Genomic DNA, 24858 nt, shown 5'->3' with positions numbered 1-24858 from the left:
AACCTTGTACCTGAAAATCACTGTAAACAAGTGCTACAGCTGCACCAAATCCAGCTGACATGCATTGCACATGCACTTTTAATGCTCTGCTGACATACCCACATTCTTATAAATCTCTTCTCCCTCATTATATTCCCACATACTGGCTATAGAATAATTCATGAAATATGTTCCACAACAGAGGCCATGTTCAGGAAAGCTACAGAAAGCTAGTATGACACCGGGGTTTTGCAAACAACAGTCGCAGAATCATGGATCAGCATTGGGAACGCTGGAGGAGTTTATGAAAATAAAAGTGACAGGAGACATTAAGTAATAAATACTGCAAAATGTTCTCTCCAAGTGTAGATACTGAGCATGTATATTATATGATCTTCTGCCTTTTGTGAATCTAAAGTGATAAAATACTGATATAGGTTAGATTTTTGTGAGAATTAATTCCTGTGAAATTTGAACAAATTGAAAGAAAGACTCAATTCAAACTTCTTTTGTTTATAAACTTTATATACATAGAGTCGTGCACACACAACACAAAGAAATGTCTGCTTATCAGTGAAGCAGATAACAGTTTGGTGACACCATAAAACAACACTGAAAACTTGTAAAATAGGCCATGAGAGAACACCCCATGGCTGTGGCTGGTTATAATGAACTGGCTCCCTCAGCTCATGTTGACTGAGTAGTTGGTGAAGTTTTGGAGAGTGTAGGTTGCAACTGTATCCAAGAGCCAGCCGCGCGTCACCACAGTGGCTTGTCTGGAGAGGCCTGTAGGGTGGAGAGTGGATGAAATACATCAAGGATGAGAGAATCATAAGAGAAGAAAAACAATGTCTCAAAATAAGACGATTCTTGTGTTGGCATGAGGATAAAGCAGATAACATTTTGCATCAAATAGTCTTTGTGGGCTTAAAATGTTTTCAGCCGTCTGATACTTCAGCTCTCATGTGATACACAGAGCGGAGCAGCGCCGACAGTCAGTGTTCCTTCCTCGTGTGCTGACACATACAATCTGGCTTTTTTACAACTGAAGAAGTCCAGTGTTGCTCTGTATATTTCTTACTGTCAACAAATACCATTTCTGACTTCTCTACTCTGTCTGTGGCTCTCAGTCCCAACCCCATCCGCTCTACCAAAGACATAAAACCACAAAACAAAATGGGTCACAATGATTAGTTTCATTTTATAAATAGGCTAACTCATTTCCTAAAACAGATGAGTGCTGATGTTTTTACTCAAACAACAGGACAATTGTACATTTATCTGGGGCTGTGGATTAATGCGTGTTTCACTCCTGGTTGAGTATTTATGAGAACACAGTGTTGCACTTGGCACCGACCCAGGATCAAAGTGCGATCTTGTAAAGCCAGTGCAACTGTGTGGGGTTCAGGTTTCGACAACAACCGTAGCTTAGGGGGTTACAACGACAACCATGCACCACAACATCCCCAGCTCAACTCAAGCTGGGAATCGTGATGTTCTCCCTCGTTTCCTGCTGCGTCTCCACTGTTGCTGCCTTAATGAAGGCATAAAAAGACCAAAAAAACAACAACTACAGAAAAATTATTTTTTATGGCACAAAGCAATAAGCTCCGACTTCACAGGCAACATTTGCAGAATAATTTAATAGTTGATTAAGTGCATTCATGGGATTTGTCTGGAAGCTTGATATCACCTTTTTCTCTTAAGTAATCTAAAAGACAGATATACTGTATGATTATCAATGCAGATGATGAAAGATCACTGGGGGAAATAATTCAAAGATAATTAACTGACCAGTCTGAATACATTTCAAATAAGCAGCTTAGTCCTTCAGGAGGAAAAAACCTGAACCTACAAATCCAGAAGCCTTGTAAAACACAATCGACACCTTAGGAGTGTGTGTGCACAGATACTCGCACATTTCCATTACATCAGAGGACGGTTGAGAGGAAGAAAGAGATGTGTGTGATTTCAATCAATGGTGCAGAAGAAGAGGATAAAGGGGATAGAGAAGGGGAGGGTGGAGGGGCTGCTCCATTACCTGGGCTATGAGTGCCAGAGGACGCGGAAGAGGAAAGCTGCATTAAATATGCAGCAGTGCAAATTAGGATGCCAGGAGGGAGGGAGGGAGGGAGAGGGGGGTGGGGGGGGGGGCTCAGAGCCACTTGCTCCCTCTCTGTTTTAAACTGTCAGCTGTCCTCGTGCTATGGCAGCCTCTCTCTTCTGCGGCCAACTTGTTTTGACATTTCCCCCCGCTCCAATCTGACATTTTCTCTTCTGCTGCCTAACTTCCTTCACACTCGCTTTCCTAGCAAGTCAGTCCCCTCGCTCTTGTTGGGGAAACTGTCTCATTTTGGCTGACACCATGTGCCATTACACCATTCTGTCACCCTCCAACTGGTCCTCTCACACACACACTCAAACTCGCATGCCCTGAAATCTACGGACTAATGAACCGACAGGTGCACAGATGTATGCCAGACAGAGACTTGTGAGGAGCGCTTATTCCTGCCGTGTATTCAGATGGAAGAGAAAATGGACATTTAACAATATTTCAATCTGTTGCCAATTGAATTTCATGTATCTGATATGTATTCACAAGTTTATGGACTTAGGTGCAACCCTGTCCTTTAAAAAACAAAACAATGTTAGCATAATCTTTTTAAAGCACACAATAGAAGACTTTTGGTTAAATTATTGTAAAAAATCTCAGTATTTATCGACAAACAGAGCGACTGAAAACATGCATTGTGGTGACTGACTGTTATTTTAATCTTTACCAAATGACGCTCAAAAGTTTGATCACTTTTCTAAATTATACTGATAAATGTTCAAGGTTCTTTTTGAAGACAGAAAATCGAAGATATTAGTATATTATAAGGCTATGCTAGCTGGATAGCACTGGCTCACTGGCTAATGTTAATGAACATGCCCGTGTCTGTGAACACATCAAGAAATTATTTTTGTTCAAATATCAAGAAAAATAATTAATTAAATCTTTCCATAGAAAATTACAAAATGAAGCTAGAAAACTAAGCGAGCTGGCTTGAAAGTATTAACTCTTTATTTTCCTTAAAGCAGAAGTAAGAGGAATGTTTGTGTTAATATAAGTCTTAAATAGTTATATCTTCCGACAGCAATCACTTCTATAGAGTGTTTGGTCTGAAACACGGGTCTGTCAGTCACTCTGCTCTGCTGTAAGCCGAGGAGAAAACTTTCCTTGTATCCTACAACCTTTATCCAATGAGGAGAGAGAACGGCATAAAGGGGCGGTCCTCTCTGTGTGTGCAGTCAAGGGATGCACGTGAATGTGGTGACGTAGGGACGAGGGCGGGGACTGCTAACTCCATCTGCTGACAAGAAGTTAGCCAAAACCACCAGATCGCTTACTTCTGCATTAACTTAAGAATAAAAAATATCAGACTAAACTCTGTTTTTGATATAATAGTAAAACAATCTGTGTATCAACAATGTATTCTGAATGATAATTATTTTCTCTGTAAACCTGCTCGGCAGCTGCAGAATGACTCCTCTCTCTCTCTCATCTTGGTTGAACTGTCCAGACTCAAACCAGAACATTGACTTACCTATTTTCACCACAATACTACATTAAAGACACTCATTTCAAAAATGATGACACTTCCAGCTGAAACCACAAATTAACTGTTTAACCAGCTCCCACTGCTGTAAATCTAATTTCTAATTGTATCAATTATTGTTTGTTTGTTTGTATGTGTGGGTGGGTTGGTGTGTATGAGAGGATGATTGAGTGAGAATAACTACAAGATTGAAAGTTCATTATTTAGAGTTCTGGTATAAAAGTAGTAGGTGAAAATGAAATGTAATTTTCGGACAAGACTCACCGCTGTATGTGGACGTGGATGACTCTGATCCAGGCTGAACAATGACCACATGATGGGACCGCTGTGTGTTAAAGAGATAATAAGTAAAACACATTTACAGTACTCACAGCCAACCACACAGTGTCAGATTATCTATTAGCAACATAAGGTAAATGCTGCTCAGGGTAATTCAACTGTGGTGGTTCTATTTTTATAATGTGACATTTGCTAAACAACACTGCATTAATGTGCTATTGCAAAAAATAAAATCATATCCAGGAGAGAGATTTGTTTGGTGACAGGGGAGTCCACCTAATCCCTGCAGGTACGGTAATAGTTTTTCTATTTACTTAGAGCACATGAGTCATAGGAATCACAAGTGAAGCATATTTATTCAAACTGAAACATCATGTAGAGGAGTGAGGAAAAAACTTGAACATAATAATGAGACAAGCACCTGGGTGATGATAGCTGCGCTCCCAGATACCACTGATTAGATTTGAATCACATGATACTGACCAACAGGGAGGTAATAACAGTGACATTTTTTGAGTCTATTATTTTTTCGAGTGGAGGAGGCTTGACGCTCTTACCTGTTTACTGTCGAGGAGAAGTGGATCTTTAACAACAGCTGCTCCACAGAGTTCCACCATCCAGCCCATTTCGTCTAGGACAAACACACACACACACACACATACACTGACTGAGAAATTACAAGTGGTCACACCTTAATTTTATTCTTTCTACTCTCACCCCTTCGAGCCTGAGGGGGATACAGAGCAGATTCATTTCAAGCTCTGACTTCCTTTGATCAGAGGGACGGAAAACATCAATATTTCAGACTCCACTCAAATCAATATGTACATCTCACTTAATCCGTCATCGCACTTTAAATGTGGTTCCAACTAAATGTCTTCATATTCTGACACATCACAGCATAAACCAAACAATTAAAAAAAAATGAAAATCATTAAATCATCATCTCTTGTTTTTGCTTCAACATGTGCTCGAACGTCACCATCTAACATACACAAACTTTTTTACTAGCAATTTAATAATGGATGAAATCCTCTTAGGGCTGAAGAAAACAGACTCCATCCAAATGTTTGTGTCATGTAAAAGAAAGTCTTTAAGCTCCTCACGCAAGCAAGCAGATGTCAACCCATTAGCAAAGCTTCATCGATCCAGCAGTCAGCAGGAGGATGCTGCAGGAGCACTTTGAGAGCCGCAGGAAGAAGGAAACTAAAGAACGCTGCCTTGTGGGTTTTCAAGCAACGTGGCCCCCCGAGACCTTCACCCATGATCGAGCCATCCGTTCATCTAAAAAGTATCTTGTACGAAGGGCGACCAAACTCCTCTCTGGCTTGATCTTCATCAGCAGTTTAATCATTGGGGCCAAAGCTTAGAAACTAGGCACATGCAGACAGTGGAAGAGGGCACCAGCAAATTTACTACCATTTTTAAATAGAGCACTTTGGCTACGACTGAAAGCTCATTTCCACTTTCTTTTCAGAAATAATCTCCAGGCGGCATAGCAACCGCTGCATATTATGACAACACGACGCCACCAGTCCACATTCAATCCACCCACATGCTGGAATCAGTTGTCATTGTTCTCCTGTGCTGAAATGACAGAGGTTAAAAAACACCACAGGTTTCAAGCTGTTCTCTGTGTCAGTCAAAACCTGTGAGCTGCTTTAACCGTCCCTTTTTATTTTTCAGTTTTTCTCTTTATAGTAAATGGGGGGCGTCTGCTGGGGTCCTGCAGGACACACACATCAATAAAACTGCACAATTGAGGTGGAGAAATGCTATTTTTGATGGAGAATACTGAACAGTGCGAACAGCGGGGCGACAGCTGGATGGCAACAATGCCGTGAAATAACACCATAGGTCTTTAGCATTCTTGTCTTTGAAATAAAGAAAACCTGTCGTAATAAAAAAAAAAAACTAATCTCAGACTTACCATTCCTGCAGTGTCTGAGTTTTGCATTTCAAGAATCAAGAAGCAAGAAATGGTGCATGGATAAGCTACAAGTAGAGGGAATCAAAGTAATCAGAGATGGCTTCGATGTGGTTGACGGATATTTTATGTATATATCCTACAACACCTGAGTCTATTGAGCAACCATGGCCTCTTGATGCATACACTGCATTCAATATCGAGAATAAAAACTTCACAAATACGTGGATGGAACTCTGATGGCACATCATTTTTCCCTTTCTTTTCTATTTGCAAGTTTCTCATCAGCTCATTAAAAGTCAACATTTCACACGGCTCCCTGTACCTCTCAGCGCTGTCGCTTACAGAGCTCAACAAATGGCATGTGGCATGTGCTGGCAGACAACTGAGACAGAAAAAGAGAAATAAACACTGAACAACTCACTTGGCTGGCTCTGTTTACATAGTATGAATTACAGCTATACATGAACACATCGCTGAGGCTGGAATTAATGTGATGCCGCTGTGTCATATTTGCAAAGTTTAGTTGTTTTAGAAAAGTAATTCCACTAAATTGAACTGTCTAAATATTCTCAATCATTTCTTTCCTGACACACACAGTAGAAGCCGACTGACGTCTACAGATCAAATCCACACTATAGGTTGCACTGGCTAGTTCATTTTCAACTGTAAAATGTCTCATGTTCAACACTGTATTGTCACAATATGTGTCAACACATCGACCTAACTCTCATGAGTAGGTGCTACAGACGAAGCCACAGACAGTAAATAGTTAGCATAGCTCTTAGCATAATTTCCAGAGATGATGGGTTGCTGGAGGAGATGGTATCTACTATATTTGATCTTTCTCTCTCTTTTTTTCTAGATTGCCACAAGTTTTTTTTATTGTGGTCTTGAATATACTGTTGTTGGATCAATATTCTGAGTGTTGAGTATCGAGTTTGTCTCTCTGCTTTCCAGTGTTGTGATAATGTCACTAGATTATACTTTATTTCATCCCCGAGGGGAAATTTGTTCATGTCACTTCCTCTTATCATTGCAAACACCAGTAATCAGCCAATTGCATTGGTGTACTGAAGTATTAAAAAAGAAGGCACACAACAATTGAAAAATGTCGGTCCTGATGAAGGTCGATAGAAAGAAACGTTGACCCAATAAACAGAGCTTTGATGTGAGTGCAGTGGCGATTTTGCAGTAGCTTAGCTTGGCTTGGCTTGGCATTACAATGCTGTAGTGATCCCTTGGAAATCAATGACCAGGATAAGTTGACTCCTCTCAATAAACCCAAATAATGCAATAAATAACCCAAATAGACAGATTTATGCTAATTCTATTTTTGTTTAACAGTTTTTAAGAGTCACATTTAACCCATTAAATTCCCAAAATGTCGATAATGTTAGCCCTAAAAGCTCCAGTGTTGGTGAGCCTCTGTGAGGGAGAGCTGAACAGATAGTGATACTATCATAGATCCACATGTCATTGGTCAAAGATTGTTTTCAAGATGTCAAAATGTCATCTTTTGAGTAGGACATGTCTTGGTGATGCGTTACCTGTGGTCATGGCTGTAAAGGGCCTCTGGAAACAGATCTTGTAGCCGTCCAAGAGCAGCTAAAGAGAAAAGGAAGTGGAAAGATAAATAATCTAGTTTGAGATTTCTGCAAAACACAATAGTAAAGCAACAAGAGACCAGTTATTCAGGGCATTTAACCTCTGGACAACGTTCAGTGGCAGCCATTATAGCTGCTCCCATTAGAGCCAAGTGTGTTTCTGAACTTTCCCCCTGTCTGAGGGCGTAAAGCTGAAACACTTCACCAAGCATACAGTAACTCCCAATTTATAACAGGTATACTTCACTTTACTGACTAAAACCTCAGGACCTTGTTAATTTTCTTGCTCTTGCTGCAATACCGTAAATTCAGGATGGATGTCAAACACAACGGAGCGAACGGAGCCGCCTTCACCGAGGTAATATCACGCTTTAAGCACGCCAAGAAAAACGAGCTGTCTGACACCAGGGACACATTGTTTTATTGCACTGGGGGTCAATAAGCTTTGTTCGGATGGGAATGTAAAATTGTTTCCTTGAACCATGGTAACTGCAAAAAAAGAAATGTGCAACTTGCATCACAGTCTCATATACAGTGTGTGATTGGACGGTAGCGTTTGGAAGATGAATGTCCAAGCTGCTGGAGAGAGAAATACTAATTTCTCTCTCTCACACACACACACACACACACACGCACACCCCTGTCCGTCCATGGCGATCATTAGCCAGAGGTGCTCGGTGAGATGAAAAAGTGTTTCGGTTACAGATTTTTAATTTAGACAACAGCTAATGTCCTTCAGGAGGTATTAGAGTGTGTGATGTGATAATGTCCAAACACACACACACACACACACACACATATACGTATATATGTATAAGTACAACATTTCTGACTTATTTCCTGAGCATCAACATTCAGGTGACTCCCTCTCCGTTTCATCTGTTAGTGTGTTTGTCGCCAGCGCAGGTGAAAGTGCAGATGAGCGGGACAATCTGCCCGGCTTCATCAAAGTGCCGGCGCAGCGTTGAGGCCACTTAAATAAGCCTGAAATGACTAGCTAATTCAATTAGCAGAGGTTCTTCAAAGGCAGCGATACGGCCAACATGACATCTAGCCATTTCTAATTTTCCCCCTCAGTGGCAACAGAACCGGTCCTGCTGGCCACACACCAGGGGGAAAATTACCATTAGCTCCCTACAAAAAGGTCTGAGCTAAGAGGCTGGTGCAAGAGTGGGAAACAGGTTCAATCCCTGCCTTACTTAAATACACTGCCTTAGCTCCGGACTTTCTTCCTTCAATACTCCCATATTTATATATTTACTTATTCCCTCCGTCCATCTTCGTCTTCCCTTCTTCCTCCTTTACTTGCTGTCTTTATTCCATACTTCTTTCTTGCTTTCATCTTTCTTTATGTCCTTCTTTACTTACATATTTTCCTCTCATCTACTTCCTTGCATCCTTCCTCCCTCATACCCCCTTCCTTTCTTAGAAACTCCCTTCTTTCTTTCTCTATTTTTCTCCCTTTACATCCTTCTTTTATAACTTCCTTTCATCAATCCATTTACACCCTTCTTTTCTCCATCACGTATTTAGTGACATACTTTGTTCCCTCCTGTTTCTTTAATTTCTGTCCCTTCCTGACAGACATTTGTTTTAAAGCATTAATTGGTGTCAATGGTAAATAAGAAAAATGAAAAAACTGTCAGAAACATTAAGTCAGTAAATGAAATGAGGAGCAAATAGCTTTGATATTTTCATGTGGTTCAAGAGAGGTGCCTCCTCACTCGGTCCTGTGTGTACACCGTTTTCATTTTGTTACACCAACTGTTAAATTACTTTTAAATGGCAGTGACCTTGTTGTCTGAGTCTGACTGGTGAAGTCACTTTCCTCGCTCTCTCTCCCTCTTATTTCCTATCTCTCTCTTTCTTTGTATTTTGCCATGTAAAAGGCAACATGCTCAATCAATCTTTAAAGTTCACTTTCTAATGTCTGTTTCTAATAAGCACAGATTTGTGTAGTTTCAGCAGTGGCTTATGATTTTTTTTCTTGGTGTTGCTTTGGCATAGACGGAGCAGCTTTGTTTTTCTGGTCTGGTCTTAACAGATGATGCTGCTGCTGCAGTGAAGCCTCAGCCATCTCTTCAGATGAACCTGCCCTGAGAGCTGTGTCCCATAACTATGACTTGACTTGATGTGATAAAGCCACATCAAGACTGAACAGGCACAGACATTCATCCTCCCCAGGGAGGAACAGCAGATGATAAGAAGCAAGAAGCAAAATCTGCTTGAAATGAATGTGTTTGTGCAAGTCGCCCGACAAAATGTTTATCAAAATAAGAAATTGAGATCAAAGATAAATATTTAGCTCGACTGTCTTTTTCTTTATTTCTACTCATAAGAATGTTGTCTTGTAGTCTGAGGAAGCACACATTTTTAAATGTTACGAGACTGGTTTAGTACGATTTAAAATTTCTATGAACTCTTGAATAATTGACAACTAGAGATAAAGTGTTACAGCTGCAGGAGAAAGACAAGAGTCACGGTTATATTCCCCTGGGAGATGAGACAAACAGCTTTAGTTTTCACCTTTGGGGCAATTAGATCAAACAAACACTGTATAAATCAACCGTGTCGGTTCACTGTGCGACAGACTCACGTTATCGTCTTCAGTGGTCCGAGCTCTTGATGGACCCTGATGGTTGGGTCCATTCACCACATCACCTCTCACTTCAAAGGGACTCTGTGGGACAACAAAGGGAACTGAATCAGAGCATGAAAGTCAATCACGATGTTCAAACGATTTTGATTTCACTTTTACCTTTAAAATACGTGGATTGGGGACTGATTGTGAGGCGACGGACAGGTCATACTCATTTCATTGATTCTAAGTGTACAATACCCTCCAACAACAACACTGGACATTCTTCAATTTGACAGTGTTCATCTTATAATTGCATGAGCCCCATTTTACATAACCCATGTGTTGCATAAAAATGCTAAAAGTTTCCCTGGACGACAGGCAAATAGTTTTAAATTGATAGCGATACTAAACTAAGCTTGGCAAAGGATTATACTTGCATAGGAAGGAAGCAGATGCAGGGATCGCGAAAGCAAATGGATGACAAATAATTTATGAGGTATCACAATGAACCTCATGGAGAGATTCATCATGCAGCATTAATTCAGCATCAAGACATACAGAGATGTAACAGGAAATCGCCGGCGCGCAAATTCAAGGCGCACACAGGCGAGCGTACCTCATCTAAGAGTTTCTTTTGTTTGAAGCACTCTGAAATCCCTGCGGAAAAGGAGGCAAGAACAAAAAACTTATGAGCATATTGTCAGGCACACAAACACGATTCTGGTGGCTACTATATTATGTATCGCTCCTTTTATTCCAGCCAATCCCTCCGTCATCACGCTGTTTTGTGTTCAGACTAATTGTTTGTTTTTTTTACTCATCAGCGGGAAAAGAAAGTCAGGACTTACACTGGAAGCTCACCACCCACTTCCTGCCGGCAATGCCAAGGAAGTACTTCAGCGTGCGCTCGCATACCAGCTGTTCATCTGGCAGAGACGGGGAGGACAAGCAGAGATATGTGAAAAGACGCTCAAGATTGTCACCTCGACTTTCCACAAGGACTGTATTCAGACAAACTGGCCACATGTTCAAAATCTAGATAAAAACTTTGCTACCTAAAAAGAAATCTAACTGGGTTGGCTTTTTTATATTAAGTCTGATGAGGAAAAAGTGAGGTTTTGGTCATTTAGTGCATTCCTAGATTTGGTGCACGTTTGCTTTAATGTCTGTGCTTCCTCACCCCCCATGTGCTTTTCTTCTTAGGGGGAAGTTTCACAAAGTTTTTCCTGATTACTCAAAACAAGACGCTTGTTTTTTCTTCTCTGGTGTTTGAAGACAGCTCAGCCTTTAGGGTCATTATTAGTCCACAGACTGTGACTGGATTTCATGTGCTACAAATCAAAAGTTACATGGTACAAAACAGTACAGAGGTGAGGCTTTCTGTACTGTGTATGATGCAGTTAAAGGAGAATTCTGGTCATTTTCTAAGTAACGCTCTACAGCTCTAGGTCCCCGAGTGCGACCATAGGAAAAAATCTGAGAAAAATCTGTGCAGAGTAATGGGGGCAGTTCTTCTACCCGCAACTTTAGCCTCTATATAACGCTCAAAATATCACTACAAATGCTTTGCAACATCCACCAGTTCCTTACCACACAACACTGAGTGTGCATAATTCCATTAATATGAGAGAGCAGTGTTAATAGGGGTGGGAGAAAAAATCGATTCACATAAATATCGCGATATCTTCTTTGATGATTTTTAAATCGATTTTTTTTGGAATTTATTTTAAATATTTATAAATTATAAATTATAAATATTTTATTTTAAATATTGTGCAATGTGCATTTGTTAGCCTTTTTTTACATACAGATAGTACAGGTTTTGAAAGGGTTTAAGTTCACTTTATGGAGTATGTTAATGTATAGGCTCCTACAATATTTGTGTGTAGATAAATGTTAAAAATGCAGACTAGAAATCGAGAGAATCTGCAATATCGTAGAATCGCAATTTAAATCGAATCGCCATCCAAAAAATCGTAGAAGAATCGAATCGGGAGAAAAGCGTATTGTCCCAGACCTAAGTGTTAACATGTGTTTTTATCTCGTACTTCTGTTTACTCTAGCTTCCAGGGTAGACCTTACTAGTCGACTGTCGAGCTTGGGACAGTTTCCATATCGACCTAGAGCTGTAGAGCGTTACTTAGAAAATGACTGGAATTCTCCTTTAAGTGATTTCCATTGTCAGGTCAAGTTAATGTATATTGTTCAGCTTTGGGCTTCAAAGACGGGCTCTGGATCCACTATGGATGAATATGATTTCATCCCAAAATATGTACTTTTTGTCTTTCAGCTATTCAAGGGGGAAAAAAAGCTTTTTCTAGTTGATATAATGATAGGACACCTGTAACGTTCGGTACCATGCAGGTTTTACCTTTTAGAATTAGCAAAAATATAATAGAAGCATTTTCAGCAGCAAAAATGAATGTCTAGTTCATTTACACTGTATAAACCTGTTTTGTAACACATCGTTAAACAATGAACAGCTTCACTGACGCAAATCAAAGATGATCAGCAGGGCCAAGATCATTATTCTTCCTTCAAGAAATATTATAATTATCCATTCATTTGTATTCCAGGTCAATGGTCAAGTGCAAATCTTTTGATGCCTCAAACACAACTTAATTTCAAATGATTTGAAATGACATTCTGCAAAAAGGTTAGGGTTTGAAGCATCCTGCTCCTTCTTCAACCTTTAACCACAAAGATCGAGAGGAATCCTCTCCCCTCGTTTTTTTTGGTTGCCTGGGAAACAGGCTGCCATTTAAAAAAAAAGGCTTCATAAACAGTGACAGTTAATAAGGTGCTTTGGAGACAGCAAGCTTTGAAATAAAAAATAATCTATCAGAGAGTAATTAGCAACAAGTGGATGAATGGAGCGGGGAGTGTGTGGGTGAGAGAGAAACAGAGAGAGAGAGCTTATCTCCAAGGAGTGTTTCAAAAGACGCACAAAAACAAGCTGGAAGTCCATGTAGAAAAGACAATGTACTTCTGGAGACGTAAATGTTATTGCTTTGGAAAATACTTTAAAAGCCTAAGTAGACAGATCTGAAGCTTGCACTTAAAAGGCAGATTTAATTGCTTTACTGTGTATCAAACCATTTTTAACCACAAATTATTAAAGTCCAGTGGATCAATTCATGAAGTTCAAAACACTGTTTAATCAGCTGCAGTCTTGAGATGAACAGCGCTGCTACATACTGCGTGTTAGCAGACTTACCAGTGCGCATCACTACATGAGTCACCTCTGGTGTCACCTGGGAAACCACGTAGGCCCCAAGTCGCTTGGCAAACTTCTTCACCATTATCTGTCAACAACAACAACAACAACAGCGCCTGATTGGTTAACGTGTCCTAACATGGAAACCGCTACATAAATAAACTCTCTGATACTTGATACCTGTTCGTTAGGCTCCAAACCGGACGACACCAGCACCAGCTTGGCTTTACGTCTGTCTCTCCTGGGTGTGTTGTTCTCTTTGTCTTCTTGCCCATCTGCTGTTGAACTGCATTTCTTTAGTGTTTTGGAGGCTTCGGTGGCTTTTACGCTCATCCCTGTATGTGTGGGGCGCTGCACTGCTGAGGAGACACAGTCATGTAAAGAAAGTGTCATCAGCATTTAGACAGGCAGGACTTAATCTGTTCAGACTGAGACCTCTCTAAAAACACAACAACACATTTTCATTATCTGACTAATGAGGGTGAAACCCACAGACGGCACAAGAGGACACACTCGCCAAAAACATCTGAAACACTCCACAAAGTCCAAACCTCGCTGGCATAATAAACATTTTGGGAAGCAAGTCAACAGCTGCAATTTCCACACACACACATCTCCTTGTGTATATTTGGAAAACAATAATTGAAAGTTCTGAAACAAAAACACTGTGACAGACTGTGATTCTTTCTGCTAATGTGCCACCGACTGTTTTACATTTAGGGTTTTTGCAGAGAAGCGTTCTTACAGCAGCGTATCTGGAGCCCTTACCCATCTCTGTAACAGCAGCATGCTTTGGCGCGCTGGGCTGTGCCACCTCTGTGCCACCAGACGCCGTCGCGCTGGGCTCCCGCTCTGTGTCGCGGCCGCCTTTCCTGCAAAAGAGACATTTATATTAACCTTCGTTGGGCAAATGAAGTAAAAGAGCCAGAGGGAGTTTGGATGTGGGATCCAGTTGCCAGAAATGAGCAGAGGTGTTCTCCCACGCTGACATGCAAGATTAAAAATTAAAATACTGAATATGTTATCTCGATCCATTTCATATCATTGGTGGATTTGCATGTGCAGTTGGGCCTTTGCTCATCTCTGACTGAGAACTGAACTACAGTGTTTTGTGCATGCCATGATACTGATACACGACCACGAGAACCCGAGACACAAAGGGAAAGCAGTTACGTAACAGCGAGGTATTCAGCTGTCAAATGATTATCTAAAAGCTAAACTGGTTTGGCCTCTCTAATTTGATCCAGGTTACACTGTGTAAGGACAATAATGAACTCCTTTTATGTTGGACTTCTTGGTTCAAGTGATGACTATAAGCCTTGTTGAGGGGGTTTGAGTCCATATCATGTGAGCATTGCAGCTATTTGTGTTTCAGTCTCTCTCCAGTCTGAATGCAAAACTTGACAGGAAAAGTTTTCTTACACTTTAATTGAGTTACCCAATATAAACTCTGGCTGCCAAGCGCATGCAATCAGTGATTAACTGAAGTCTATGATCAAGATTATTAGATGAGTATCTTCCTAACTGCAGATATCCTCACTTGTTGCTTCTCTTGTAGCTTTCTGCCTTCACTTTGGTCTTAAGCAGAAACCCAGTTGGACCGAGGTCATTGTGATTGACTTTCAAGAACATTTCACTGTTGGCCATCAACAACAAACAACATTCAGGACTTTCTTGTCTCTATATTTATGGCAATTATCCTGTGGTATTGTCTGAAAATAAGGAGACATTCTTCCCCTGGAGCTAAATGACAGCAATCTAAATTTATTGTTGTCATTTCATTTCAAATAAAATATGTTCGAGCAGAGCCACAACAATAAAAAAAAGCACATCATTGTCCAAACAGTCTCTGACTGCACTGTAAATGTGGCACTGCGCAATGTTGCGTTTGACGTCGGTGGAGCTCAGTGTTGACAGAAACTCAATATCCAGTTACTTGTGTCCTTTGTTATCAGCAGATTATACAAACTACTTCAAAACTAATATGAATAAAGTGTTGGAAGTCTTTTTGGATTCATTTTCTCACTCAAAGACTCAAATAACACTGACAACTGGCAGCACGCCTACATTTAAATTACCTGTACCAAAGTGATAGGTGAAAGCTCATTGAAAGCTTGTCAAATGCTCCAGTGCCAGTTATTCTTTCCAATTTCACCACTGAGTTTGTGGAAAATGTGTTTTTTCTTTTTTCATTTTAAACTTGTGTAGCTGAACTCCATGTTTTCATCTGCCGTCTCTCTCTCTTTCCCTCTCTCTTGCCCGGAGGACAGCACTTCCAACCCCGCGAGGCAAGAGGCTGGGTGGGTGGGTGGGGGGAGGTGTAGTCAAGCGGGAGAGATAAATTACTGTGGCAACACAAGTTTCCCTCTAAGTGCTCTAAATGACATATAAGATGCAGTCAGTAATGACTTTTTTATTCTCCACAGCAAAAGCAGATTCTGGGTTCATTAGTGAGATTATCCGCCTGTCCTCTTGAGATGCATCACCCTCTGAGAACAAGACGAGCAGCACACACTCACACACACACACTCACACGCAGACACCCGCTAACTTTCTCCATCAGTTACAGACTGAAAGAGACCAATTACATGCCACTTGCTCCACTTATTATTCTCCTTAATATGGGCTGTATTGAAATATAGCTCCATTTAAAATGTATTAACAATGTATACAACCCTCTGAGGAGAGAGATGCAACTCACTGAGGCTGATATTATTTAATTAGATTTGTTACTGACATCAAGTTTGATGTGTCACATGACTTGAGCACAAAATCGAGCGAGCCGATTGGTTAACTGACCGACTGAGAAAATATTAAAACTTGACTGATAGTCCTCTGTGTCTTGCAGCATTGCTGCTCCACTTAACTGTTTTTCTTTTTTAGTTTAGTTAAAAAATGCCTTGTTTCTCTAAGGAAGAGTTTTATGATTATTCACCGAGAGTTAAATGAGAAGATAAATACCATCTAATATGTGACCACTAAGTATGAAACAGTCAGCAGCCAATTACTTCGGCGCAAAGATTTGAAACGGAGGAAATCAGCTAGTTCCAAAATAATACATTTGTTTAATCCGCACAAAAACCAAAGAGAAGAAATAATAGTCTGCCATTTCTCTGAGGGGTTTATGACTTAATTTGTGGCTTCCTGAGTCTCCTGAAGCTAGACGGCACGTGAGACTGGTAACAATTTTCTCATTAAACTCTTAATTTTACCCAAAATGTTCAACTATTTCTTTGAAGTCACATGCACTCTGTTGGCACAGACACTTTTTTTTTCAAACAGGCAAAATTGACGCCTTTGATAGGACCAGAAAGATCAAAAGTCGCATGTTGACAAACCTTCCTGTCACTTTCAAGTATGATATTATCAAACAGATGACTGCAACCTCAGGAATGTCCTGTTTGCAGGAATGAAAAACAGTTATTACACACAACCGGTTTCTAACTGTCCAGTTCCTGAGGATCATTGAGCTGTGATATTATCAGCTGCTCTAATCATTTCCTGCATACCGCAAAATAATGACTTCATGTCCGGATGCAAGCTTTAATGTTGGCTCATGTTGGACAGGAGCTGAACAAGTATTTATGGTTTTGTGGTTTAACATGACAGATCAAGCCACAAAGCTAAACCAAACCACATTAACATATTGTATTGATTCATTTAGAACAATTTTCAGTATTTTATCAGCTATTCAAAATGCACTCATAACGAAAAGTCAGAAATAAAAGTCCACTCTGTCAGGCTTTACTTACTGGTCTGAATGTTGGCCTGCGTCCTCGTCATGCAGGACGGGTCTGTGAGTGTCCAGGCCTGGAAACACAAAGTAACCATCATGTGTCAGTGATTTGAATAATAAATAAAAAGAAAAAAATTAAGATACAAATCGAATATTTTCTATATTAGTTCTTTCTTGCAGAATTAGGAAGAAGAATTGGGCACCAATTATTATTTCCATTATCAACTCATCAGCACATTATTTTATCAATTAATCTTAAAATTGTTTTGTACAATAATTGTTCAAAAATAGTCAATAAATTGGTTCCAGCCACCCCGGGACCCTGCATGGAAAAGCAATATAGCTAATGGATAGATTGATCCATGGATGATTAGCCATCACAATGATCAAGAACCCAAATTGATGTCAAACTGCTTAAACTACCAATTTAAACAACAAATATGTCACAAATGCATACTGAAATAGGCAATTAGCACATTATAGAATAGAATAGAGGAAGATCATTGAATTTTAGTCATTTTGTTTAAGTAGTAATTATCAGCTAATTAGTCATTTAATCATTTCAGCTCTAAAACAATCTGTGTTTTGTGTTTACCTGTGGTTTTGCTGCTGCGGTTGGTTTCTGATGGGACTTGTTTTGCAGGACTGCGCTCTTTCTCCTCGAGCACCTCTGACACCAGAGCCATCAATTTCTCCAGCCTCACCAGCTCCTTCTGCATTTCTATCTTTTGCTTACAAAGGAGAAAGCAAAGTGAAGTAGAACAGCTCATAATTACAAATGAGTCACGCACTTTAATAAAACACAGGGTTGAGGGGGGAGTGAGCAGAGAGCAAAGGCTGCAATGCAACATTTACTACACAAAATAAAACTGGGCACATTCTGGGTAATGGTTTACATTGATGTATGAATACAATAACAACTGTCAGTCAGAGAGGAGGGGTCCACATCCAGCCAGTTATTCATTATTGAAAAACTGCTATTTTGACCAGGCAGCAGAGAGAGCGAGAAAATAATTACACACCAACGCTCCATAATATTTAAGATATTACAGAGAGTTTGTAAAGCAGGGCAGAGAAGTGACAACAGCTTCTTCTCGTCTGCTGTGGAAGAATAGAGTCGAATAATTTCGCAGAGTTTACAGCACTGGTGCACTGATTATGTATACAGACACAGAGAGAGCACAATAATACCAACACTCTGTATTCTCAGATGTGTTTAATCCTGCTCCTTCTCTAAACCCCAGGGTGTGAAACTTTAACTCCCAGTCAAATACAGTCGACAGATAAAAGTGAGAGCGCTGGAAGATGGATGAGGTAGAAAACAAGAATCATCTCCGAGGCGGCATTTCCTCTAACGTAAATGAAATGCAATTTAGAAAGCTGCTGAGGGGGACATTTTTTACTGAGCGAGGTAGTCCGTCATCCAGGAGCTGACAGATTCTGGCTTAGGAAAATGTGGTGGCTGCCCTCTATGGGCCGTAATGTGACAGTGCATCACTGGGAGCACAAAGCTAATGAAAAATGCTGAACAAGCAAATAGACGGAGTCAGACTTTTGTCTGAATTAATGGAAAATGTCACTTTGACGAGGATCAGCGGGAGTTTAAAGCCCCAACTCAGATGTTATTCTTCAAAACAGAGGACGCATTAGTGCAGCTTCACCATCACAGACGGTAACTTGGGAGCATATTTGTGCTTACCTGTGTAACAAGGACTTCGCTTGAAAATTGTGATGATTCCATGGAAACAACGTTGTCATTTACTGGGACGTCACCTGCAGGGAAGAAATAAATAAACAGCTCTGAGTCTGAACATTTGAGAGATTAGTTTTTTTCCCACTTCCTAAAGAAACACAGATTTTGGAGCATGCACATATTCAGCAGACTATGAACAAAAGAGAAGAGTTGGTGTTTTGCAGCCTGCTTTCTTCAGATAAACCCCCCAAAAATGAAGCCTTATCTAGCATAAGTCTTTACTTACATTCCTCTGGCGTGCCAAACAGGTCCACAGATGCTTGGCTGGCATTAACTACGTCAGGGCTGGGGCACGCAGGTGGACGGCTCGCCTCTTCTGCTGCGTCAGTTGGAACGCACGCAGCCTCACATCTATTCACTTCACTGGAGTCTGCGTGATCCAGGGCCACAGCAGCTGGAGGAGCTGATGCGCCGAAGATCTGAGTCAAGGAGGGTAATTCCTCTTTGGATCCACTGCTGTCACATTCAGAAGAAGACTCCAGCCTCTGAGCCCGTCTCTTCTTCTTTGTGTTTCTCTTGATGGAGGAATGTGCACTGTGCTCAGCTCCTCCATCGCTGTTTGGATTTGTTTCACCGACCATGTGGACAACTGGTGCCAGCAGCCCATCAGGAGTTAAAGAGGACTCTGCCACAGTGTGTTCAGCCGTGTTGACTGAATGTTCTCCACTTGCTTCCTTCGATTTCCCAGCATCCTTCGGAGCAACATCAAGGTGATGGTTTGAGATGTGAGAGCACTTTGAGGCTTCGGTTAGCTCCTCATGCTCAACGGGTGTGAAGCGAAGCCCAGAATCCACCAGCTGAGGGACGACTGAGACAGGAGGACTGTCCATTTTGAGTTTTGACACTTTATTAGGACTGAGGGCGCTGCTGAGACTGATCCTGGAGAGACAGTTATCAGCAGCACCGTCCTGATCTGAACTACCGGTGTCAGGGATCGAGGCTTCCACCACCACTTGATCTGGTTTCTTGGCAACCGTTTTTCTTGCCAGGTTGGGCGAGTTAGACGGGGAGATCAAATCGCTACAAGATGAGTTATCGTTGTCTCCTGAGGCCTCCTGGTTTGTCTCTCTTGTTGCAGATTCTCCACCAGAACATACAGGGACACGTTGCTTTGCTTCAGCAGTCTGGTCTAAGCTGCGGCTTCTCTTCACACTGGGACCACCCAGATGGAACGACTTCCTTTTAGTGGCTTTGAAGCTCCTGAGAAGTTGCTCGGTGTCCAGCTCACTGTCGTTCTTGTCCTCCTCATTTTCTGTTATAGCACATTTAGCGTTGGAAGCAGTCGTTTCCATCTGAAGACATTCTGGGAGATGATTTGTTGGATTGTTACTTTCAAGTGTTGGATCAACCACTGCTGCTCCTGTTGGACTCGTAGAACTTGGGACCACAGCGACGTTACAAGCAGCACTGGCTTCAGAAGCAGTTTCAGCATTCGGTACTTCAGCGACGGACTCTTGAACTTCTGGTGTAAGATTGGACATCTTCTGACCAGACTCAATGTTTTCAATTTCTTCTAAATCTTGGTCATAAATACACCCATTTCTTTTGGTCACTGTTTTCATGTTTCCATTGTGAGGTGATGCCGTAATATCCACTGTTTCACCTCCAACTTCTTCTGATTGCTTTGCAGTATTTCTGTTTTTTTCAGCTACGTTTGTTTTCGAGTTTGCTTTTTTGTGACCCTTGACTTCCTCAACAAAGAGCTGGAGCCTTCTGCTTCTCCTGGTGTTCCTCATGAGGGGGCTTTCTTGGTCCTCGCTGCTTGGATAGTTCTCAATTTGCACTTGAACTTCCTCTGATCTCAGTTTGGTCTTTGAACTGGTTTCTCCATCCTGAACTCCAACCAGGACGAGAGGCCTTGTCGCTCTGGCAAGCTTTCCTTTTTCTGACTTAGTGTTTTTACCTTTCCTCTTGTCAGTTTTCTTTTGCTCAGTGCTTTCTGACTTTGCCTCAGCTTGCTGCTGTAAATCACTGTCAACCTGCTGCAGAGTGTTACGCATTCTTTTCTTTGACCTTTTTTCCAGTTGTTGTTCAATTTCAGCCACAGGAGAAGGAGGAGAGGGAACTTCATCTTTGCCTTTGTTTTTGTCACTGTCGTTCAACTCTTTCCTGTATTTGTCAATACCATTTTCCTCCACGACTTCCATCTGCTCTGCTTCTTTGAAAATGTCACTACTTGTGTCGTTCACATCTTCCATTAACTGTTGCTCTGCCTCCAAGTCACTCCATGTTTTCTGTCTTGTGCTCATTGGTGATTCCACAGCATCCAGTACAAGGGAGGTGTTCCTGATCACTCTCCTATCTCGTCGGTAGACGACTCCAAACACTTGGTCTTCAAGGGCTTTAGCACGATCCTCTCTTTTAGCATTCATGTCACTAATCTGCTGCTGCTTGACATCTATCGTTGAAGTGGAGGAACAGCTGTCGGAGTCGTCAGCGTCTTTGTGTGGTTCTTCCATCTCAAGACTTCCTTCCGTTGGCACTTTCATAAGCCATTCAGCAACTTTCTCTAGACTTTTCCTCTGTTTCCGATCAAGAATCTTGTCAGGCGTCAAATCCTTTTTCTTCTTGTTTCGTGAGGATTTTCTCAGAGGTTGACACTCGGTCTCATCTGGAACGACTGCTGGATGATCGGAGGAGTCCTCCAGTTTGCCAAATTTCTTTTTGCCTCTTGTCATGCGTCTTGCTGTAATCTCTTCCACAACTTCTGACATTTCTGTTTCTTCTGGTTCCAAATTATCCATAGAGCTGTGAATTTTCTTATCAGAAGTTGCCAGGCCATCACCAAGGCCACTGTCCAGGCATTCATTTTCTGTTGTCAGAGGAGTTGAGTCGTCAAGTCCCATGAGCCTTGCAAATCCCTTCTGGGCTAAAAAAAAAAGAAAAAGAAAAAAGGATGACTAAATGAATAAGTAATGACCCTTTCAGATGATATCATGCTTACACATAAGATAATAGATAAGCTTTTGCTTCTCCCGCTTTCCCTTTCGGCCATGTGTATGTATTATTTGAACTAAGATTAAGTGTGATGTGAAATAAACAAACTGATTGATTGATTGATTGATTGATAAGTAATTAGCTTCCACGAAAACAGTGGCTATAATTTACATATACACAGAGCAGAGGACATGTCTTGGTTAGTGTAAGGGGTGGGGGGGGGCTTTGTTTATGAATCTTGAGCACAACAGAATAATATATATATAATATATGAAATCAAATTATTTATCACAATAAAGTTTAAGTACTATGTTCTGGAGTGCAGAGCCAACATAACAACATGTGCCATTATCTAAATATTTCATGACTTTATCCTTAAGAAGGAAAACAATAACATCAGTGGAGGATTTACCCAAACAAAGGTCGGCTTGTAAAGACCCATGTGTTTTCCACATGGGTGATACATTTTTACACTGTACAAAATAACTGATTTAGAGATAACATGATGGTTCATTTGAGGTCATGAGTTGAATAGATCTCTTGGTTTTACCTTCTATAGTTGAAGAATTGGACCTGGGAACATCATCATGGTCTGCATTTTCCATAATGTCAAGATCGGTGACAGGTGACTCTCCGGATGACACATCATGAGAATGTTTAGTAGCTTCAGGATTCGTAACACTGGGTAGGAAAAATATACGTTTACTTTACAGTTGTAATGAATGATGCACGTTTAATTGATAAACATTTAATCTTAATGGTAAAATTTCTTACCCTGATTGTTTTTCCTGCATGGACAGTCCAGTGAAGTCTGAAAATACAGAAGTAACTTTTTTTAGGTAATGTAATGCAAGTCAATTACATCATGTCATTCTAAAAGGTTTGCTGTATAGTCTTACAGTTTGTGCCAGTGTCATGTTCATATGCTTGTATCATGTCCTGCAATCCTGCTACAAGTCTCTGAAAGCCAGGGCTCTCCTGCAAACCCCTGTACGAATATAAAACACACATACAGTACAGAAGAATACAAAGAGGCAGTTATTAATGACAATTAGCTTTCAATGACTCCAGTTCATGTCATCATTCTAATTCTGTCCAACCTTTTGGTTATACTGGTTTTACACACGGGACAGTTGGCTCTGTTTTGTTTGGAGTTGTCCAAAAGTTTCGATATGCAAAATCTGGTGGAACAAAACAACAGATGTATTATTCATGAGTGTGTATAAAAGCAAATAATTAATGAAATTAGAGTTTAATTAACAAAACATCATCAATCATCTGAGTAAACATGGGTGTATTAAATGTTCCTTACTTGCAAAATTGATGGTCACACTTAGTGGAGAGCGGTGTTGTCATTACATCCAAACTATAGATGAAAGAAAGCATGGTGGTAAGTTCAGAACATGACAGTTCCTCCAAGTGGCAAAAAAAAAAATCAGTAGATCAAGCAGATCTTAATTATTTAATCAATCTTCTTGCTCTTAATGACACTCACCATATGGGACACTGCAGAGTCTCCCAGAGGACTGATATCCCCTTTTTCACATCCGCACCATTTGGGGTTTTCATGGTGGCTACAGATAAAAAAAACAAGAGCCCACACACACACACACACACACACACACACACACACACACACACACACACACACACACACACACACACACACACACACACACACACACACACACACACACAGAATAAAGATCACAGTGCTTGCAAAATTTACACACAATACTAGGCATAACTGCATAGTTTGCACAAGGTGGTATAAATGGTACATTATGCTATTTACCCACACTTTTAACAAGTACAGAACATTTTTCCATTATTGTGTTAAATACAATGTTGTGTTCAGCAATACATTTCATCTATGTTGTGATTTATGATGCACTATTTTGTTTAAATTAACTGAACAACATATTTACAAATTTCTCTCAAATGTTTACTAATGTTGTTTGGACAACTTTACCAATAAAGACATAATATTAACACTTATAGAAATTGCTAAATTACTTTCTAATTACAGACACCATTGTTTTGAAATGTACTGACTGAATGGTGACCTACTCAATCTTTGCTGACCTCTGTATAACAATATAGGCCTAATATATACAATAGTCTGGTCCTGTCCCAGTAAAGGGAGACTAAATTGTATAGCTGTACTTTGGTCACGTCTCTCACACTGTAACGTTACACAGCATCTATTGTTGTCCAGGTTGCCACATGTCAGGTGTTATCTAACAAGGAAGTTACTGAGGCAAATACAGTACTTTTAAGTAGTTTAGTTTAGCACATACGTGCACATAAACTGATATAGCATAAAAGGCCCACTTTCTATGTCGTAGCTATATTTCATGTATACTAGTCTCTGTAGCGTTAAAACACAATAACTCATAAGTTTGAGTAATGTCAGTGCATTATTCATAAAGTTCCCAAGACATTTTGTCAATGCAATAGTGTAATGGGGGACTATAAAACTAACTATTAACTTTAAAACGTTAGCTGTGCATAACGTTACTGAGATTGGTATTAATTAGCATAACGTTACTAACAACAGATGGTGATTAAACATCACACTCCAGCGAGATTAGACAGCGGAAAAAACATTGAAACGATATGAAACACAGATTAATGTTCGTACAGAGGATCAACATTAGTTAACAGTCAACACCAGGCTGTGTTCGCTGCCATGAGAGGATGTTGTGGGAGGGGGAGGTCAAAGTTACACAACTTGTTAGCACCGCTACTTTTCTTCTCCGACTGAGACAGTGGACACAGATAAACCAACACACCAACATGTAAATACAGGATGTTTCAGCAGCTTTCACCGTGTTGCTGGTTCATACTAGAAGATACATGTTCCTTCAATTACCTTGTTTTCTGATAGTTCGGAGTCAACCTGGAGTCAACACTGGCTTCTCCAGCTTCGGTTTTCCCGCAACTGGCGTCTTCTTCTGCTTCTCAATTACGGTGCTTAGCTGATGATGTCACAGCGCCACCTACTGATGACGTCACAGCGCCACCTACTGGTCCGGCCTGCAGCGTACAGCCTACAGTCTATGGTCAGCTCCAACTGCCTTTACTTTTCATAGGTTTCTCTTGTTTTTTGCCCCAAACGTATTCACAAATAATATATTCAGCACATATAAGGTAAGGAGAAAAAAAATCTATTATTTCTTTTAAAGTCATGTCATAGTTCTAATGTAAGTCAAAAGATTGTAGGTCTACCGTAGATTTACT

The 24858-nt window shown here is 40.6% G+C and overlaps 1 protein-coding gene across 1 annotated transcript; it reads right to left on the bottom strand.

Annotated features, from left to right (window-relative positions):
* Nucleotides 1-600: 600 nt before the first annotated feature.
* Nucleotides 601-24564, bottom strand: LOC311002478 (uncharacterized protein). The gene is made up of 21 exons (XM_083993861.1): nucleotides 24491-24564; nucleotides 23111-23189; nucleotides 22928-22981; nucleotides 22716-22796; nucleotides 22515-22603; nucleotides 22390-22426; nucleotides 22166-22296; nucleotides 18905-21547; nucleotides 18625-18698; nucleotides 17521-17656; nucleotides 16942-16999; nucleotides 13958-14061; nucleotides 13370-13548; nucleotides 13190-13277; nucleotides 10821-10898; nucleotides 10589-10629; nucleotides 9988-10071; nucleotides 7335-7392; nucleotides 4415-4488; nucleotides 3843-3903; nucleotides 601-765 (listed from the first exon to the last, which is right to left on the bottom strand). The coding sequence occupies exons 2-21, from the start codon at nucleotides 23182-23184 to the stop codon at nucleotides 662-664; spliced, it is 4248 nt and encodes a 1415-aa protein (XP_083849987.1). The 5' UTR covers nucleotides 23185-23189; nucleotides 24491-24564; the 3' UTR covers nucleotides 601-661.
* Between the last annotated feature and the right edge of the window lie 294 nt (nucleotides 24565-24858).

The sequence above is a fragment of the Trachurus trachurus genome (genome assembly GCF_905171665.1).
Source record: "Trachurus trachurus genome assembly, chromosome: 19".
In the NCBI taxonomy this organism is placed as follows: Eukaryota; Metazoa; Chordata; class Actinopteri; order Carangiformes; family Carangidae; genus Trachurus; species Trachurus trachurus.
Note: the sequence above shows the minus strand (reverse complement) of the source record. Positions and strands in the feature narration are given on the sequence as shown.

What these genes read in the sequence shown, in the direction of transcription:
- LOC311002478 (XM_083993861.1), bottom strand. Translation starts at nt 23,184, where the DNA reads ATGAAAACCCCAAATGGTGCGGATGTGAAAAAGGGGATATCAGTCCTC. An exon ending in GCGAAGTCCTTGTTACACAG is followed by an intron (nt 17,657 to 18,624) that starts GTAAGCACAAAT and finishes CTCCTTTGTAAG; the next exon opens with CAAAAGATAGAAATGCAGAA. An exon ending in GCAGGCCAACATTCAGACCA is followed by an intron (nt 14,062 to 16,941) that starts GTAAGTAAAGCC and finishes TCTCTTTTGCAG; the next exon opens with GAAAGGCGGCCGCGACACAG.